The 20,675-nt window shown below is 37.7% G+C and overlaps 2 protein-coding genes across 3 annotated transcripts; one reads left to right on the top strand and one right to left on the bottom strand.

The window, feature by feature from the left end:
* Positions 1-1,376: 1,376 nt before the first annotated feature.
* hnrnph3 (heterogeneous nuclear ribonucleoprotein H3 (2H9)) lies at positions 1,377-11,953 on the bottom strand. Of its 2 annotated transcripts, none has more exons than XM_012881000.3 (11): positions 11,826-11,953; positions 10,066-10,158; positions 9,398-9,553; positions 8,976-9,116; positions 6,859-6,997; positions 5,275-5,468; positions 4,254-4,349; positions 3,845-3,960; positions 3,264-3,399; positions 2,476-2,532; positions 1,377-2,356 (listed from the first exon to the last, which is right to left on the bottom strand). In XM_012881000.3, the coding sequence occupies exons 2-11, from the start codon at positions 10,151-10,153 to the stop codon at positions 2,277-2,279; spliced, it is 1,203 nt and encodes a 400-aa protein (XP_012736454.2). In that variant the 5' UTR covers positions 10,154-10,158; positions 11,826-11,953; the 3' UTR covers positions 1,377-2,276. The 2 variants fall into 2 exon arrangements, with proteins under 2 accessions (XP_012736454.2, XP_012736455.2); XM_012881001.3 differs by having other exon boundaries at positions 10,066-10,154; positions 11,826-11,916.
* Positions 11,954-14,570: 2,617 nt separating this feature from the next.
* LOC105938978 (phenazine biosynthesis-like domain-containing protein 1) lies at positions 14,571-19,560 on the top strand. The gene is made up of 10 exons (XM_012880957.2): positions 14,571-14,746; positions 15,078-15,177; positions 15,289-15,387; positions 15,574-15,683; positions 16,746-16,775; positions 16,892-16,980; positions 17,105-17,196; positions 17,411-17,494; positions 17,666-17,728; positions 19,228-19,560. The coding sequence occupies exons 1-10, from the start codon at positions 14,663-14,665 to the stop codon at positions 19,338-19,340; spliced, it is 864 nt and encodes a 287-aa protein (XP_012736411.2). The 5' UTR covers positions 14,571-14,662; the 3' UTR covers positions 19,341-19,560.
* The last annotated feature ends 1,115 nt before the right edge of the window (positions 19,561-20,675 follow it).

Below are 20,675 nucleotides of genomic sequence, written 5' to 3'. Positions count from 1 at the left end.
GTGTTTTGTTTAAGGTCCCATTTCCCTGGAATGACGTATTAAAAAACAAAAAGCACGTTTTCTTGGAATGTAACATTTCCACATTGTAAAAGTATTTTTTTTAATAAAGGGATTTAAAATCTAGCTATTGAAAGTGGAACATGTGGTGCACCTGGTGATGCAGAGTATCGAGATAAATTATAATTTGTGTTATTTGTATTGAGAAAAATGAAGTCAACTTTGAAGGAAAAAAAAACACTTAAATAAAAAATTTTTGGAATTGGTACAAAAATATATATAAATGAGAAGTTTTCTTTATTATCTTTTAATCTTCAATGAAATGTTCAGCATCTCGCCCTCTATTTTATATATATATATATATATATAGATAGATAGATAGATAGATAGATAGATATCCAATCTCAATTTAAGTTTCCCTCAGTTTGTTTTCATATACAATGATACACGTTTCTTGTGCTGGCATAAACATGCAGCAACCCTTGGGGACAGTCACAAGATGATAAATTAATATACAAAAAATAAATTTGATATGCAGAAATGTGAAAAAAATAATTCTGTAAATGTTGGTTTGTCTAATTTTTTGGATTGTCAATTTATCTACTTATAGAAATTGATTTAATTTCAGGAAAACAACACATTTAAATGTTTTATGTTTTCAAAGTTTCTCTTAGGACTTTCCCATTTTTTAAATAATTATATTCTTTTTGGAGTTTTTGAGCAAAGTCATAATAAAGTTTGCTGAAATATATTTAATTTGATTTCCAAGAAACCAAATTAAATATATCAATGTCTGTATATGTCCGCTATGAATTTCGATACAGCACTGCAAGTACTTTTCAACAATCAGAATATCTTGAAAAAGTTTGTCACCATTTCCAGAATGTAAAACTTATTGTATTGAGTAAAATATTACCAAGTTTGATAATCATGGCCTACAGCTAATGAAAACCCCAAATTAATTCTCAAAACAATTATGAAGCAGTCAAATACTGGAAAGTTATGGTCTCACACCGTAACTAGATAATTGACTCAAAATATCTGAAAATGTCTCCCAGCCTGGGTCAGTAGGCCACACAATCATGGGTAAGACTGCTGACTCAGCAATGTCCTGGAGGATGATTTTATTTTTGTTCCACTAAATGATAAAAGTTATGCCTCTAGCCACCTTAACGAGATTGCAAGTTGTTTTCTTTGTGTGGTTAAAATACGTGACTAAACCCCTTTAATAAATCCTACCTGTTAGTAAATCTAGTTCTTGTCTCAACTTCTGATGGGATTAAATGAAAGATAAAATAATTTGTTGTATTAATTCATTTTGATTATCAGCTGACCATCTACAGTTCTTCACACACACAAAAAAAGTCAAAACTTTGGAAGACAATTAAATACAAAATTTATTAAGCAAATGTACAACAGCTTTATAGGCTATCTTACAGCTCAAATATAGATTTTATTTTATTTCCACTCATTAGGAGTGAACATCATATTGAACTTAAGTTTTAAATTCTGTAAAGAACTGTGAAAACATTTAATAAAAAAAACAAAACAAAAAACAAAACACTCAATTATGAAACCTTTTAAACCAGGAAAGCTGATTTGAAATCTTTTTTCTCAGTGTCAGACTGGTCTAACAAAGAAAATATTACTAGAATTAAAAAAGAAAGCCTTTAAAAAACATCAAATAGAAAGAACATTTTTACAGCATATTCCTGTAATGTTTGTAGTCTGACCACACTATGCTCTGCCTTTCCACTGCAGCATGGTATTTCCGTCTTGTGTTATATATTAAAAAAAAAAAGAAGCTAATAATCTTTGGAATGAAATCCTGTTTTGTTTTGTTGTTGTTTTTCCACAGCACCGAAACAATGTAAATGTTCTTTCTGAAAGCCAAATGTACCGTTCGTTACGCTTCGCAAATACATCCTTTTATAATTTGTGATAAACTGTATTACAATACCCAAATATACAAAATGTAAGAAGAACAAACTGTCAAATACAAATATGCTCGGCAGATACTAAAGCTCTAAGATTTTACCAAAGGGCGCAAGTGTTGTCCTTCGTATTACATCCTTAGGTACAGTGTAAAAACAGAGCTGCAGACTAAACTTCTATGTGGGGTGAAACTACCTCAGCCCTCCTCTAAATGATGTCATTCGTGACGAAGCCAATAAGTGACTTTTCCATCAGCTTTCCTGCTTAGAAATGATATAGTATTAAAACTGGTCTGGAAAGATGCACACAAACTCCAAGATGGATCAGAAGAACGTTCGGGGACATCAGTATGCACCGCGTAGACCGCTGCTTCGGGAGCTTCCACCTCCCCCTGAGCTGCTGTAGTAACCGCCTCCGCCGCGGCCTGAGAAAGTAGAGGGAAAGCATTAAAAGCTCATTAATGAAGAGAAGTGTTTCTTGGGACTACAACAGGTATTTGATAACAAGCACAAGTGATTTATTAAACTTTGAATGAGAACTCACTCATCTCAGCTGCCCCACTGGCTGTTGAGTTAAGGAACAGCTCAATGTAGCGATGCTCTGTGGAGGAAACATGCAAACGTTTATTACACTGTTTAATGTTGGCCTCCCTACTCCTGCCAGAACATACTAAGGTGACTTAATAGAGGCCACCAGAGAAATCAGCTGGTGCCTGTATTCACCAATTTCCAGGTTTACCCCCCACCCCACTGTGAAACTCAAAAATCAGGTACCATAAAGCACTAACAGGTTGCTCTGACATAAACACCCTTCAGTGTAGATGCTGGTACTGAGTGAAGACTAAAATGCTCTTTTTTTTTTTTTTTTTTTTTTAAATCAGTGAGGTGTTTAAACATGAAATCAAAGGGAGCAGTAAAGGTGTCAAAAGCTTAAGGGAAACTATTTTTTAGCCACCCTTTCAGGCTGCTACTGAGTGAGGCTTCAGCTAAATACCAGAAAGGTTCAACTTATTCCAGCATACTTTCTATTCTATCCTGTTGAGCTTTCCAATGAAGATATTTGGAAATGTTTGGAAATCATACATCTGAAAACAAACAGGGACTGCTGGATGGAGTTCCTAAAGCTAACAACATGATATAAGATGGGAAGAACATCTGGAGGATTTCAACTGATTGTTTTTGAATGTGGTTCTAATATCCTAAATGGAAAAACTGGCCAGATTGACCCAAAAGCTTTCTTACAAACATAATTATCTTATCTATAGTACTCCTGGGATTATTTTATTCATGCAGTCATCAATTCTAGGCCACCAAAAAGTCAGCGATACATACGCATGTGATTTTTGTCTTTGGACATGGCTGCCACAGCATCTTCATGGGAGCGAAACTCCACATCTGCCTCTCCAGTTGGCTTCCCGTTAGGCGCCATGTCGATGTGGATCCTCAGCGGATTCAGAGGAGCAAAGAACTGAGAAAAAAATAAAAATAAAATTAAAAAAAGTGTTCAGACTGCTATGATCCTGCAGCTGTATTTTCTGGAGGTTAAGGGCATTTTATCGCATATTGCTTTGAGCTATTTTTATTTTCCATTTTATTTCTTATTCACCTGTACAGCAATTTAGCTGCCTTTAGTTTTGTAATTTAAATAAAATCAGTGACAAACTGTGTACCAGCTCTACAGTTTACATCCAGATGCAGTTGCTCTAATTTCTCTGCAAATTTAAAATCTAAAACTGTTTATTTTAAGGGCTATAAAGAAAATTAATAACTTACTACTGCAGAGAATACTAATAGCTGAAGACCTTTCATTGCTACCATTACATTCTTCTTTAAGAGAGGACTACCATTTGCAGGTTTTATGAAGCTGATGTAATGCTTAAATACTTAAATATTCAGATTAACTGTGTTTTTACTTTTGCAACGTCGCCCTCGTTGGCCCGAAAAGGTAAACCCCTCATGTGCACGAAATGGCCGCTGTGGAAACCAGAGTTACCATCAGATAGTCCGCTATAACCGTGGCCTCCAATTCCTGAGGAGAAAAAACACAACCTCAGAAATTCACCAAGCAGCTTAAAAAACTAAATATTACAATGTCAGTATGTTTCTGAAAACACTCAAATCTTCTCAGAACATACGTCCGATTTAAATTGCCTAAAACATAAAACATATCCTGGAGGTGTCTCAAAATATGAGCCAAATTGTAAACTTACCTTAAATGTTTACATTTCTAATTTATTACAAAAGCCATCTCTCCTTTTAGCTGGAATGAACCATAGGCACGCATGTTTCCCAAAATCTCAAGAGTAAATGGCAGACCTTTACCTCTTCCTCCCCTCTCTCCTCTCATTCGGTCATCAAACATGCCGTCACCATAGCAGTAATCACTCAGACCGTTGTAGCTGTCAAAGCCACTGTAACCTGGACACGGAGAAAAACACAAGATGGCACTTCAGCACACGTAGAAGACATACATGTCAGCTAAAGAGAAGTTCCCTTTGCTCTGCCAGCACAGTCAGACCACCTTGATGGTGACTTTTTCTTGAAGTCCCAAACTTCCTCTGGGCTAATAAATACTTTCTGATTGTAAAGGTAAACTGAATAAACATTTCTTGAGTTCTTAGTAGGGCTGAACAATTTTGGAAAATAATCTAATTGCAATTTATCTTAATATTACGATTTAATGCGACCCCCCCCCCCCCCCAGTTTAATTTATCATGTCTTTTTAAACATATACAAAACAACAAATCAATTTGTTTCAATGCCGTGCAGATTAGTTGCTAAAAGACCCACAGCATCTAAACTTGGAGCAGAAATGATTGCGTTCTGCTTACGATATATTTCAACCAAAATTGCAATTTTGACTTCTCTGCATTAACCTCAAGCAACAAAAATGGCCTCTAAATAAAGATGTTTGTAAACAAGGACTATTTAAAACAAGAACTTTTAATGTTTCTATTATTCAGAATATTATTCAAGAGAACAGCTTTTAATTTAATTGGACATCAATCCTTGTTGAACATAAAGGGAAACCAACAAGCAAGTCTATCTATTAAACTGATTGACCAGAACTTAATGCTATGTATGATTATATAAACTCTAAAACAAGTAAGATAAATTAGATTATCTCACTGCTGCAACTGTCTTCCCTTCCATGTGGAGGCAAACCCACTTCAAACATTTTACAGACACCTAAAGGACGCGTCTAATTCCCTAATTGTTACAAAGCCAAACATTGCAGACAATCTGCAATTTGGAAATTGCGGCTTTTAAAATCGCGATTATATTGAAAATGCGATTAATTGTTCAGCCGTAGTTCTTACAGACTGTAAATACGGACGTTTACCTCCCCCATAACCGCCTCCACTCCTCATGTTGTCCATCAGACCCACGCTACGACCTGGCCCGTACAGGCTTCCCCTCGGGGCTGTGATCACGGGTCTGTCGTAGGGTCCGGGTCTCTGGGAGGTCGTTCCCCGCCGGGGAAGGTCATAGTGGGCTTTGATCTCCCAACGACTGCTCTTAAAGATTTCTATGTACCTGCAACACGAGAGGCCCAAGGGACAACGGGGAAGTAGATGAGAGGCTTAAAGTGCAGAAAAGACATTTGTCACAGGAGCAGATCATCGACAAAGAGACATGATAAACATCCCTACACGGCCATAACAAAACATAAGCTGGAAATTAGCCTATTCTCAGAGATTTCTACTTCAACCTCACCACTGATGCTTACAGCTTAATCCTTACAGGGTGTTTAGGTATCGCTTCAATTTTTCTGCTGACTGAGCATCACTGTGATGCTTTCATAGCCTTATTTCCACTGTAGGGTATCTAAAGTGTTGGCAAAACCATTCACACCCTTTGAACTTTTTCTTTCCATATTGTCATATTACAAATCAGAAATCTCAAAGTATTTTATTGGGATATTTATGCATTAGACCCACACAAAATAGAGCACGACTGTGAAGGTAAACCTAGATATACAGACTTAGATTTACAGACTTCCATCAGACCGGATGGAAAGCAAATAAGATAAAATTTCAAAGCTTGGCAAAGATTCCTAAGCCGGTTTGAGTCTGGACTTTGACTAGGCCATTCTAACATTGTGTTTAGGGCCTTTGTCCTGCTGAAAAGAAAACGTGCCTAAATGAAATCTCTCACTTTCTACAACAGATTTTCTTACAAAATCCCTCTGAAGTGAGCTTCATTTATCATCTATCAGCGTCAAGGGACAGCTTTCATGGAAATTTAAATTAAATTAGGATATTGTTTTTGTCCTCTTTACTCATGGAGACACTTGGTAACATCTGGAGACGGAGTTCTGACCCAGAGTGAAACCTTTTGGCTGGCATTTAAAATGCAATGTGTGGTTTGAAAACTAACCCTCCGCATCATCCAGGGGGATGGGGTCAGCCCTTAAAATTTTAAATATACAACAATGTATTTTCCTTCACTTTGTGCCCTACTTTGTGTCGGTCCATTCCTTGCGACCTCCCAAACACGCCGCCACGTTACAACTACACACTTAAAAAAAAAAAAATAGTTCAGGGTTGTGAATATTTCTGCACCAGATAGCTCAGCATGTAAATCAGCTTTGGATAAATGGTCTAACAGCTCTACATGTCGCTGCCTAACGTGATTACCATAAACTGTGAATAATCTAAATACCCACACCAGCTTCATATTTAGGCTAATAACAGGAGACCCATTAAAACCTTTGATTCATTTTCTGGAACAACCCGCCCAGTTAAAAATCACCAAGTTCCCCCCTTTTCCCCCCCAAGAAATGTTCCAGCCCACAAACCCGTACATATCATTCACCCACTCCTGAACCCATCTAATTAACACCACAGTTATTCTAAAATGATCATCCATAAAATGCCATAGAAACCCAACCCAGTCCAGCCCGTCCCTCTCCCGTCCGTCCCACCTGTGCCCTATTCTTTCCTTGTGTTTCCCCAGAGCCTTTTCTGCTATCTCCTTTGAAGCAAACTGCACGAAGGCTTCCCCTGTGCTCCTCCCCTGGTAGTCCACTGGCAGAGTTATCCCATTTGGCACGATTCTGAACCCTTCAACCCAAGCACACATAAATACATAGGTCGGTAGGTAGACTGGTAGGAATGATTGAGAAGAACAACACCCACTGCATCAGTGGACTTTTCAGGATTAGTGTCATCATTGATCATTGTCAGTAGCATCTTCACACACACACACACATTGTAATTTCAGGAGCCTGGATTTACATTTACGCCCCCAGCAGTAACACTGAACAACAGTGGGTCTAGAGTCAGTATGTAAATCAGAATGCAAAAACTAAAAGGGTTGTAGCATAAATGCAGATGGCCACAGTCCGCTCCCCCCCCACCCTTTCATCAGGTGGATGTTAAAATTAGTCGTAGGCGATAGTCCTCATCTTTTCAGCTATCATCTGAGACAGACGATGCAGGTTATAATCCTGATACCGCCTGATAATACTGACTCCAGATCCATTTTATGGGACCGTGTCAAACCAGCCCACATCATTCAATTAAACATTTTTATAAAGGCATAATATCAGTGTCATAGAAGCATAATCATCAAACAAGCACCACAGCATCTATTGAGAATCAATGGCAAATACTCAGCTTTTGGATCATAAGAATAATCAAAGTTTGCAGTATTTGGACGTTTTAACTAGATCCTCATTTCCTAACGCGGCATTGGCTGACGTTCTCTGGTAACTACTGTTATGTTTGTCTTGGCACCCCACTATACATTTAAATTACTCAATACTCAACGGGGGAATAATTCTACTTATGGAGGAGCAGACACACGAGCACAAAAAAAAGAGGAGAAAAAAAAACGACTTTCAATTAATTTTCATAAGGAAATAAGCTATTAAAAGCAAATCTAAGGCGCTAAAATGTTATCAGTACCATCAGATTTAGAATATCACGGGCATTGCACAGCAAAAACAGAACTAAAAATAAGTAAAATGCTCCTAAAATGTGAGTATTTTTCCTTGATTTGAGTAGGTAAATAAGATGATCTGCCAATAGAATAAGATTTTTGCACTTGAAATAGGAACAATTTATCTTCATGTTATGTCAAGTGCAGTATATCTAACTATATTATTTTAGGGGTCAAAATACTCATTCCATTTGCAGATAAGCTTTATATAAGCTTTTTATAAGCTTTATAAACAGCTTCAGGACAAAATATCATAGATGTCTTCAGAGTGACAGATGCCAATGGCCTTGTTTTTCTAACCATAAAGGCATAATATGTGGAGATTTTGTCAGATGGGTTCATTTTAAACGATTTCCTGAGTCCACGTGTCAGAAAGTCGTCCAGGGTGTGTGGAAGTGAAACCAAACACCACGGCTCATCTGTCGATTGTTGATTTAAAAATAGGGAAGTGAATGCTTTACACAGAGCTACGCTGGTTTGGAGAACTTTCCCCCTTAATAAATGACATCTTTTGAAAACAGGTTTTTTTTGTATTTACTCAAATTATCTTAGTCTGATAGTAAAATCTGATCTGAAACATTTAAGCATGATAAAAAAAAAGATAAGAAATCTTTAAATGCTTTTTCCTAGCACTGTAGGTGTTTTATTTGAACTATTTCTAAAACTTACTGCATGCTACCATGTATATAAAAAAAAAAAGAATTCAACTAGACTTTACTGTATCCTAATTAATACAATTACATTTAAATCTAAGTGTGGATGGGTTATCCTATAATGAACCGGACTGATTTGAATTTGGACCCAATTAGACTGTAAATAATATGATATGAACTGGACTTGTTTGTTTTGCACAGCGACATTAATTTATGTGTGAATTAGTACTATTTATAAATACGTCCCATTAAATTATGACCATAATATCAACCTAGAAAAAAAAAAATACACTGTGCCTATGTGCTTCAAGTTTTAATAGCCTCTCCTTTCTTGGCCTCTATGCACTCAACCAACAAAGTCAACAAAGAAACACAGAAACTTAAAGTGAAACAATTTTCTAGAATTCATCAGAGAAGCGACAGAAACATTGTAACATTTGTGTACCTGAAAAGAACTGGACAATCTCTTCCTTGCTACAGCCAAAGGGCAGTCCTCTTAACTTTAGCATGCAGCCATTGCAGCTGTCAGGAGGAGGGCCGCTGCGTCTCAGCACCCATTCCATTTCACTATGTTTTGACTTAAACACTGTTTTAAACACATAAAAATATGAACATAACACAAGATATGTAAAAAAAGGATAATTAGATCAAAATAAAGAAACATGTTCAGTTTTTTGTACTAGGACAAGATCAAACAAAGTAACTTTATTCACATGTAATTATTGACAAAGCAGTAAACTGGGGGACAGGGCAACAGTAAAATCCTCACTTGAATAGTTAAGCAATCATTTTACAAACAATCTGGCATAAATTAGATGATATTGTTGTCAATTACAACTCCAACACTCGGAGGTTTGTCAGTCTTACCTTCTACGTATCGGTGTCCCATGTATTTACGGTCCTTGGCAAGAGCATTCTTGTAATCCTCACCGGTTTTCAGCTCAATAAATGCCTCGCCAGTGGAACGGCCCTCTTTGGTGAAGGTCAGACACACTCCATCTACGCCTCCCACGATGTCACAGTCTGCAGGAACAGATCCGTTAAATATTTCTACTCTTCGTGTTTATTCTGTCTGTGCTGGGAAAGCGTAGACGGGGAAGAGTTTCAGTGAAATCCCACCACGGCCGATCAGATTACGAAACGCAGAAACATTTACCAAAGCAGGTAAAACATGTCGTGACTGAGCGCTCTCTCTCTCCTGGCGGGAGTGTAAGTTTACCTGTGTGCGAACGCAGGCTACGCTGAGCTGAAAGTAAAGGAGCGCCGACTAGCTGTAAAGGCGGCGGCACACTTGGTTGTACCGCACAGACTCTCCAGCGACATTTTAAACGCCATAATTGAATCCTATTGGCTACATTTCTTGTGACAAACTCCTACATTTCCTACAGCAGGCACCCAGCATACACCTGTCATATATATACATATTGACTTGGAGTCATTTTAATAAACTAAAAATCCTAAAACAAACAATTGTTAATTGACATCGACATGACTCGACGTAGATGGTGTGCTTCAGTAAATTTGTTTGTTCTTACCAGAGAAGAAACCGGCCACCTCGTCCCGAGAGCAGTTCCAGGGAAGTCCTCTGATCCGGACCACATACCCATCATCGCTTGAAGACATCCTTTCTGCCACAGACAACACAAACCAAGAAAAATACATTCAATTACAGTGTTCTTACATGGTATGTGCTACTATGAGCGAGTGTGTGACTTCTGCACCAGTCACTTGATCTGTGAATGTGCTACTACCTTTTACTGTCCTCTCAAAAAGCTGTTTCTCTGTCGTTGTTGCGCAATGAAGTTTTATGAATCCCTGTTAGTTCATATTATATTTAATTACCAACAAACTTCACTTTAAGGCTGAATGAAGGACTTTTGTAACACCACTTGTAACCAGATTTATCTAAGAACAGTTGCAAAACGTCTAATGGCAACAGTTCCACCAGCACCCATAATACCGGTGGGCGATATGAACTTTAAATTTCATCACGATATGTTGTGGTCGTGTGTGATAACGATAAAAGTGATGATAAAAGAATATTTACAACAACTTGCAGTGTGGCTGTGACTGAACGTCAATTATAGCCAAATAAGCACAAATACTGTCCTTAAAAAAACATTTAAGAATGTATCACATTAAAACTAGTTACATAAAGATGGGTGATTTTTATTACCAAACTGCATAAAGTAACTGCATTTAGATATATTTGTAAATGTATTGCTATTTATTGATGCTCTCAAAAAACCAAGAGTGGAGAAAATAGCAAAAATAACAATCTTGACAATTTTGGGAGTTTTCAGACACAACTAGTCGGAATTTATTGACAAGATAAATCCAATTTCTTTTCACGCTAAGGACTTTTTCACGATAATACCATAAAGGCCCAGCCCTAACCCTTGGACAAGGTCCTCTTTATAAAAAAATTATTTTTAAATACTGCCAAAAACTTATGTAAATTTGTCAATTATGGCGAGTATTAGCAATCCCTACAGCTAAAATAAAAATAATAAATTACAGCATTGATTCTGATCTTTTTTTTGCATTTGTTCTTATTAAACATTCTGAAATAAACCTATGCATATATTATCAGTTAAGTCACAATACATGCCATTTTTCACGGAGTGGGAAACCATGAACCATTGCATTTAAAGGGATTTTAACATCAGTAATGTGGAAAAGGTTGACAAATAGAAATCAAACAATGGAAATGCGGTGTATTTAAAAATGCATTTCAAATGGTAGCTTATGGCAAAAATAGCAGATGACTGAAATTGCGCTGTGTACTTCAAACAGCTAATTAAAGACACATAAAATAATTGGACATAAAATAAAGATACGCGGTAAAGGTAAACCTCTCACACAAAAGCAGACAGTGTTTGATTGTATAAGGCTTACAACGATAGATGAACGTTCATCTGTCGTTAGGTGTCATTACCGTAACCAAGGCTCAACTGAACCACTCTACACAATATATTCATAACGCTATCGCTTCTACCCCCGAAAAAAAGTTGTCTACCAGTTCGTAAGGCGACATTAGAACATTTGTGTGCGTATAAGCTGATTTATACATTTAAACAAACGCATTTCGTCTGTCAAGCTAACGCGGTGATATTAGCTTTACCGTGCTAGCCTTTAGCAGGCCAACTGCCGGACCGACACAGCGGGAAAACCAACGGGGCTAAGTGTTCCGCAAAATAAAAGCTCGTAAAATGTAGGCGAGGATCAACGTACACCTAGGGCAATATGTATTACTCTACAAATACAGACAATTTACAAACAGAAATTACGTTACCCCGGTGTTTTCCAGCCACTAAGGTTTCACTATCGGGAAACGCGCTCGGCTAGCAACCTGCTACTGCTTCTTCTTCTTGTGTATTTAAAGCGTTTGACAAAAGAAAAAAACAGCTCTAGGTGCCGCCACCTTATGGACGGGAGTATGAACTCCTGTTTTTTTATTCTAAAATTTAAAAAGCAATACTATATTCCTTGATGTTCTTTTATGTAATTCCCTTATTCTTAAATTGTTCTTGTTCTTATTACTTTATTTCAATCTACGGTAAACAGTAGATGAAATGCAAACTTACATTTGTCTGCAATAATCACAATTTCCTATCATATGTTTAATTATTTTAGACATGCTATTTATTCTAGTATGACCATATATCATCCTTGATGTAGCACTCCCTTCTTGTTTTATTCTATGACACTTTCCAAATCCACCCACTCTGTTTAGAATATCATTTTCATCAATGTTCTTCCTCTACAGTAGGTGTTATGTGATGGATGGCAGACAATTAACATACATTATTACTAACTATTGCCTTGGGGTGCTTACAGCAGCTCAACAGGAACAAAATAAGACCTTTTTAACAGATTTGTGTTGTTCAAAAAAAAAATGGTTTTTATTTTAAGTATTGCATATTTTCTTGGTGAAGGACTAACTGTGATGCTTAAGAGAGCTGAAATCCTATCAGGGGCTATCATATATTTCCAGTAATTCTGTCCTTCCATCCACAGTATAAGAGTGTTCCCATCAGTTCTAATTTGTAGACTGATCCCTTATCTCTTTATGGTTTATATGGTTTATAATACAAACGACTGTTCTAGTTCATAATGAATCTTTTAATCTGTCAGTAAAAAACAAAAATATGTCAGAAAATTGTGGCTAAAGTATTCTTGCACAATAAACCACTCTGATTTCTTGCACAATAAACCACTCTGATTTTTTTTTCTTATTTCTGATTAATTGGTGTATGGATAAGTACACAGATTGATTCATAAAAAGCCAACAGGTGATGTCACAAAGAGATACAGTGGGGCATATGAATATAAAAAAAAACAAGGTTGTGCTAGACCACAAGAAGAGGCGACCCTCACCCAAACTAGGAACTGGGCCTTCTTCCTGGAGTTACATGTGGGAGGGAGGGAGCTGGCAAGGTTGAGCCTTGGTTCCTGGAAACTTGTGTCTGAAGAAGCTACAGAAAGACTCCATCAAAAGGGCCTATAAGCTGCAGGAAGGAACGTTGGGATCGAGTGTCCTGCAACATGAGTGGCAGAGGAGAGTGGGGGGGCCGTCAGATGCTAATTCCCGGTGGATTTGTCTGCCTTTGTGGATATAAGACGTCATTTTACTGGCAAGTAAGGAGCTGCAGATGGTGTATGAGGCTCTAGGATTCCAACTAGAAAAATATATAGTATATATACACCCCTATGTCTATCTTAGGCTCTGGAACACAACTCCTTGAGGAGGGCTGTTCTTTCCCAGAGAGGAGTCAGGCAGGTGTATCGATGCTTACAAGACTCCACTGTTCAAATTAACCAACAATGTTGTGCTAGGCAGGGAAGCACTAGGTGCTAAATGACTGTACGTGGTACCAGGTCAATTTAGGCCAAAGGTTTATGATCAATTTTGTAATAATTTCACCAGACCTGCAGTGTTACTTTACCAGAAACTCTTGTGAAGAGAGCGGCATAGCTCTGAACTGATCACCACCTGGTAGTGAGTTGGCTCTCCTGGCATATAACTGCCAGGCCGATCTGATAAACCCAAATAGTTGGCAAGGATGAGCTGGGGACATCTGGCGGAGGGATGTGTTAGGGTAATATTCAAGCAGAATTTTCAGCATCATGGAGGCTGAGAGGTAAAAGGAAAAGTGCAAATGGACACTTCCTGAGACTTCCAATTAACTGGTGTACAAAGCTAGCCGTTATGCCAAATAAAACATTGATATAAATATCTCACAATGAAATCAATAAAGAAAATGACAGTAAATAAGAAAAATCTCAAGCAAAAACAATAACCAGTTATAATTAGAATGTTATTATCTATTATCATTCAATGAAATAATAGATTTTATGGATTTCGTTCCGCAGAGCTCCACACATCATCTGGCGAGAGTCGAGTCAATAGTCACCCCTACTTATTACAGATCTGATTACATTTAAATTTCACCAAGTTGAACTGAAAACATTTTACATTTTTAAATTAAAAATAACCTAAACTGACTAAAACTTTAATTCAAATTGAAAGAAACTTTAGTTTCTCAATTCTTTGTTTTAGTTGCATTATTTTTCCTCTTGCCGCTTCTGTTGTCATCTTTTGGGGTTCAGGACTTGACATACATCCATCCATCCATCCATTTTCCAAACCGCTTAATCCCTCATGGGGTCGCGGGGGTTGCTGGTGCCTATCTCCAGCGTTCACCGGGCGAGAGGCGGGGTACACCCTGGACAGGTCGCCAGTCTGTCACAGGGCAACACAGAGAGACAAACAGGACAAACAACCATTGACACTTAAGGACAATTTGGAGAAGCCGACTTGACATACAGTTAAAATATATTTTCAGGTACAACAATTATTATTTTTCACAGGATACAAAAACTTTCTGACCCCTTTAGGCCTCCATAAACCTGCGACACCGAAAATTGCTTCAGATTGAGCTGAACCAATGGAAGGCTGCTGCTGTGGTGGTGTGTGTGTGTGTTTTGGAGGCGGGGGGCGGGGGTGGGGTGGGGGGAGTGGCCAGCAGTCTGCATACCAAATAGAGGAGGGTGAAAGTCCAAGGACAGCAGCAAGCCCACCGAAACAGTAACACTGTCCATATTATTTCAGCTTTAGGCCAAGTAATAATGGAGATTCCCGTGTATACGCTGGATGCCTTCACAAATTTACCATTCAAAGGAAATCCTGCGGCTGTCTGTCCACTCTTGCATGTGAGTTTGCATGTTGAATTGTTAGTCACATGGCTTGTAAACAACTTGAGAAGATATATACTCGATCACTGAGCAAAAAAGTTCACTAAGGACTACATTGCTAATACTCCTTATTGGGACATAATTAAAGAGAAAAAGCTTTATTTGATCAGAGCTGCTTTATTGTTTCAATGGTGAGCAAAGAGTTTCAGGTTAAAGGTGTTGCATGATAACACCGTTTTGTCTTAAGATGGCAGCTCCACATGTTAACCTGCATCTAAGCCTCAAGTCTTGGTTAGAATTGCATCATATTTATTATGTGTGCATTATATTATCCTGGGCTTTTCAACAGGAGCTGAACGAGGATTTGTATCATAAGATTGCAGCAGAGATGAACCTGTCAGAGACAGCTTTCATCACCCTGATCAACCCTGCAGATACGTTCACTTCTGGTAGTTATTTACATGACATTGCATTGCTGAGGATTCAGCAGAAATGTGTGACCACTGCCAGAGTAAGCTCTGTCTTGCAGACTGTTCAGGAATGCACATCTTGATTAACAGGAAAAAGATTTCGACTCAGGTGGTTCACACCAACAACTGAAGTGGATCTGTGCGGTCATGCCACGCTGGCCTCTGCAGCAGTGCTGTTCCAGTACAAAAGTAAGCCATATGCGAAACACGTGTAAATGCAATATGGGGGCTAAGAGTGTGTCATTCACTAAAGATCAACAATGTGTTAGCTTGCAAACTTTAAAATGTAGTTAAGTACAGCATGTTTTAATCAGCACATTCTTTGCTGTATAAAAACATTGTTTCAAACCAAAGTGCATCATGTACGCTCCTCAGATAATGTTAATCCAACATTGGTCTTTGAGACCAGAAGTGGAGCTCTAGCTGTGAGCAAGAAAAAGGAAGGATACATTATGGACTTTCCTCTGAACCCACCCACCAAGGAGGTACATTATGAACACATCGAGACAAAGCTGCAGAAAATCTATGTTCTAGATGAAATATATGTTCTGTTTGGTAAGTAAATTGAATATATCTTATTTATTTTGCACCTTTCATTAATATAAATATAAATCCTAAAGTGCTTCACAAAGTCAGAGCATTAAATAAAAAAATAATAAATTAGCTACCTAATCCTTAGGGTCTGCAGTTTTTTCACTTGCAGGACAGGAGCAAACCAGAGACTGCTAATCTAATTCACAAAGGGAGATTTATTCCTAAAACTGTTGACAGCCATTTTGCCGATATTTAAATGACATTTAACATTTAGGGAAGAGTAGTTAAAGTTGTTTAAATGTATTGCTTTTCAGAAGCAACAAGACATAATAATATATAATACAGTATGTCAACAATTTGATATGGGCTGTCTCACCAGCAGCATCTGCCTTCTCATTATCTTGATAGATGTTCTTGACTTATTTAGTTAAGAACATTTGACACTGAAAACAACCCCCCCACCCCCCCACCCCATCCCAAAAAAAAAAAGAAATTAAGGGAAAAGCTTTACATGAATATGTATACTGAAGTTAATATAGCAGGACTAGAGATCTTTGAATTACTTCCTAAATTGATACCTTATAGATGAAAGCACTTTACTCAATATGAGTAAAGCATTTTGTCTTGTATCTGCATTGTGTGAAGAGGATAGTTTTTAATCACCTTTTTTAAATATGATATGTGTGGTCCTGCTGACCTGTAATTAGTGCTATTGGCTTTGTGAATGAGATGCTGACACAGAAGAGAAAGCAGGAACGAATGATTTATTGAAAATCTGGACGTATTACTGGTCAGAGCAATCATCATAAAGACTACGTTGCTGTTCATAATTACATTTTTAAGAATTTTCTTTATTCTTTTAAGGTTTTTAAACTTGAATAAAACATTTTTTGAATTTCAGCTTTACCTGAAATAGCACATATTCTTTAACATGCATGCAGCTTTACTGTAAAACATTTAGAAGGACCGATTCTTACAAAATTTGTTAAAATTGAATCTGTTTTATATTGCAGGATCACAATGACTTTAAAGATATCATAGAGGTCAGTAATTAAATTTCTACACCGGTGATGAGCCCATTTGTTTAAACAATTCTCTTCAGACAGATTACATGTGCGTTTAGCTGTATTTTTATTTTATATTTTTACTTTTAATAAAGGCGATAGTAGGAAACCACCCAATTCAGGAAGTCTGCTTGAGCCGGGACACAAAGAAGCTGATGATTCGATTGCCGGACGGCTGTGAAAGGTCACTAGTAAAAGCCCTCATTTTGCGGGAGCATGCACAATCACATCCAACCAGAACGTCAAACCCATTAAATCTCCCACCTTCTTCCTTTCGTTCAAAAAGTGTATGCGTGTATTGTCTCCAGGTCACTGCTCACCAGTCTGAAAGTTGACCCCGTTGCTCTCCTGAACAGCGACTCTAGTGGCAGAGTCAGAGGAGTGATCGTCACCATGAAAGGTAACCAAAGATTGTTGTCGGTCAGTTTTACTACCGGCTCTGTCAGAAGTGTCGCAGCAGAGCAACATTAACCTGTAGTCTTCTGAAAATCCGCTCTCATTAGCTCACCAGTAATACCAATAGAAAGTGCTGTTTAGATTGATCCGTCATCAAGTCGAATCAATAAAATCCTCATCCCCTCAGCTCATTTCTATATATTTTAATCTGACATCAGGGTCCCCTGACTGTAAGCCAGGATATGACTTCTACTCCAGGTACTTTGCTCCGTGGTGCGGCATCCCAGAAGATCCTGTCTGCGGTAAGATGACCACTCTCCCAGATAACCCTAATTCTGTACTTTATTACCCTCCTGCTGTAGCGTACATCATCCTTCAGTTTCAAACAACAGGTTAAAAGGAAATAACGCAGATTCCATTTTTACATATTTCATGTTTCATGTGAAATACACATGTATGTTCTGCTTTTATAGGGTCTGCCCACACCGTCCTGGGTGGCTACTGGTCAAAAAAACTGGGAAAAAAGAAAATGCTCGGTGAGTTGATGTACAGAGACAGAGCAGGTTCTGGGTTTTCCATTACAGATCATTTCAAATTAAGCCGCAGGTTTTTTGTCGTGGAGCTGGTTGTTTTTTTTTTTTTTATTAAGGTCATCACCATGGTAACTTAAGTTTCACTGTGAAGTTAGATATTAACGTGTGGGAGAAAAAGATATGCATGCTTGTTAATGTTTCTCTCCAATCGCAACAATCAACAACATGCAAACACAACTGCCCAGCCACTAGTGACATGCTTTTGTGTTAAGCCCTCCTTATCCTGATACCCTTAAATAAGACCTACGACAACTAGTTTCCGTTACAAATCACCTTTTTAGTAAAAAACAAAACAAAAAACAAATGTCTGTATCACATTTAATCTCTGTATAAGTACATCTGTATTTATACAGAGATTGGGAGCACAGCAGACTGGTCATGGAGAAAGTAGTGGAGAGGTTAATAGCAGGAGTAGGTCAGAAAACATCTTGTTTCTCAATTTATCATCAGAAGATGGAAAGGGGATGGCACAGCGGCAAGTCTGACAAGACATGGCCGCCCTCTTTAATTAACAGGGCAACTAAGGAGCTAAGATGCCCATCGAAACATTGGAGGAGCAGCAGCAGACATTCACTGATCAGGTGGAAGATTCTTTTAAGAGGGGTTGTGAGAAGAAAGCCAATGCGAGGTCACATTTTGAAGTTTGGCATGAATTAAAAGGTTCCCCTGTGAGTAAAACACCTTGACTGTCAGGCACACGTGCTCATTTTTGTCACATAGCCTTTTAATCACAATCATTTAAACAAGTCGAAAAGTAATCTACAACAAGAATCTTTAATTTGAAGTGTAAATACTTTATGCATCAAACTAATATGAAGGTGCTCTTTTTTCCCATAGAAGGGAGTGGAACGTTATTCCTCTGTGTTTAGCACTGGAAATAATAATAATAATAAAGTACTTTCTGGTGCACATAGTGTGTACGTGACCAAACATATATTTTAAAAATGTACAATTTTATAATGAAATTGTTTTTGTTACAATAATCATATAGAAATAATTATACATGCAAAATTTTATATATTTTTTTAATTACTCTTGTGCGCCCCCTATCGGCCCTGAGGCCATACAGCCGATTAGTTTGCAATACTTTGTGCTGGGCCCGGTTGTAGTGAGAGTTCAGACTAAAAGGGAACTTAAAATGTCTTCATTGTTTGATTATGTTGCACATATTTCCCCATTGGTGTCACTACTTCAGGTAGGTTCATGGGCCATCATATTTTATTTCACATAGTTTAGCACTTTTGTCTCATAAAATAATGTTGTCTCTTATAAAATAATGTTATTAAAAACCGTTAGTTCTTCTTTTTAAGATGATATAATTCAATAATATCCTATGTAGAGCCCAGGTTGTTATATTTTCCATAACTTTGTTACTTGAACTGCTTCTTAATTTTCTTTGACAGCACTTATCTTCCCTGAGTTTTGATCTTCTGTATCTGTAGCTTACCAGTGCTCAAGTCGTGGAGGGGAGCTGGAACTGGAAGTGAGAGACGATGGAAGGATCAACATAGCTGGAGAGGTCACCGCCGTACTGCAGGGAGTCATCAGACTGTAGAGACACGAGAAGGAAGTCAAACCGTCAAAAAGTTTTTAAATCATTTAATAACCAGCCACATTGATTAGTTCTCATTACACCTCAGTTTGATGTAGAAGTCAACATGATTCAATAATCTGTATTAATGTAGGTAAATCATCAGTTTTTAATCAGCCCCATAATCAATCAAAAATTGTCATGTTCCTATTTGACAATTTTAATAAACATTTAAAGAACTGTTTCCTATTGGTTTAATTGAGAAAAAAGCTGGATAAAACAAAGAGACTGAACATAATCTACTCATACTGGGAAAAAGTATCAGGTTCGCTGAAAAAGAGATTGATTTTCAAAATCTTGTCCAAAGTGGTTAAAGTTTTAACTTTTTTACTTTTATCAAAGGTTTCCCAGGGGTTTAAAAAAAAGGGCTTCAAGGTGTATGATCCTGAATTAATACCAAACGTAAATTGGGGGAATGTGGAAGAAACATTTTCCAACCTTTCTGGCCTGAGAGGACGGTCTGTTTTAGCTTCAGTAGAGGTTCTGTTTTCCCAGTAGAATCACTCGAGGAGAAACCTGCTGGTTTGGGTCTAAGTGGTTGTGCTTGGCTGGTGGCCCACTTTGGGTAACTCCCAAATTTTAGCCAAATCAATCGGACCCAAAGGGAAGAAAATGCTCCGATATAAAATAACTGAGAAATGTTGAGCACATCAACGTAATCAAGCAAAAACACAAAACCTAATAGGGACTTAACACGAAAATGGAAAACGAAAGGTACAAAGCGTCACAACCAAACTACACAACCATGGATCAGGCCCTGGTTCTGACAAGGCTAAACGTCTTGATGGTTCTGTTTCAATTAAATTCTAGCATCTTCCCGGGAAATGGGTCGTCTTGTGGCCTTGAGGAGCCAATCGGAAGCAACCCTCGGTCAATGTGCAGCCATGTTACAGTAGCCAGATAAGATTTTTTAACACATTATATAATGAAGACAAAAAGAAAACCCTCCATGAAGATAGAATCCCCATCTTCAGGCTCAGGGTTGTTTCACAGTCAAGCTCACCAAACGATTAACAGTCCAATGCTAATTATTGAATAAAAACAATCATTGGTTACAAGTCATTTATCCATTTTATTTATATAGCTCTGATTCACAAGTCATTATTTTGACAAATATATAACTGGATCAATCCAACGACATTTCAAAGTCAATTATATATATTCCAATTTGATCCTAGTTATAGCATGATGCAGTTAAATTCAGTTTTTCCTCTCTCTAATTGGTAAAACGTTTTCTAAGGAAACGTAGCTGATTGGATCGGATCACTGAAATTACAGCAATCCCTCCTCTTAAATAAG

The sequence above is a fragment of the Fundulus heteroclitus genome, chromosome 4 (assembly GCF_011125445.2).
Source record: "Fundulus heteroclitus isolate FHET01 chromosome 4, MU-UCD_Fhet_4.1, whole genome shotgun sequence".
Taxonomy (NCBI): Eukaryota; Metazoa; Chordata; class Actinopteri; order Cyprinodontiformes; family Fundulidae; genus Fundulus; species Fundulus heteroclitus.
This window is presented reverse-complemented; position numbering and strand designations above follow the sequence as displayed.

Bases quoted from the DNA above. Each gene is read 5' to 3' on its own strand.
- hnrnph3 (XM_012881000.3), bottom strand. From the start codon at position 10,153: ATGTCTTCAAGCGATGATGGGTATGTGGTCCGGATCAGAGGACTTCCC. The intron at 4,350-5,274 runs GTAAACGTCCGT...CTCCGTGTCCAG, and splicing joins TGGAGGCGGTTATGGGGGAG to GTTACAGTGGCTTTGACAGC. The intron at 3,961-4,253 runs GTAAAGGTCTGC...TTTTCTCCTCAG, and splicing joins AGGAGAGAGGGGAGGAAGAG to GAATTGGAGGCCACGGTTAT.
- LOC105938978 (XM_012880957.2), top strand. From the start codon at position 14,663: ATGGAGATTCCCGTGTATACGCTGGATGCCTTCACAAATTTACCATTC. The intron at 14,747-15,077 runs GTGAGTTTGCAT...GCTTTTCAACAG, and splicing joins CTGTCTGTCCACTCTTGCAT to GAGCTGAACGAGGATTTGTA. The intron at 16,776-16,891 runs GTCAGTAATTAA...CTTTTAATAAAG, and splicing joins ACTTTAAAGATATCATAGAG to GCGATAGTAGGAAACCACCC.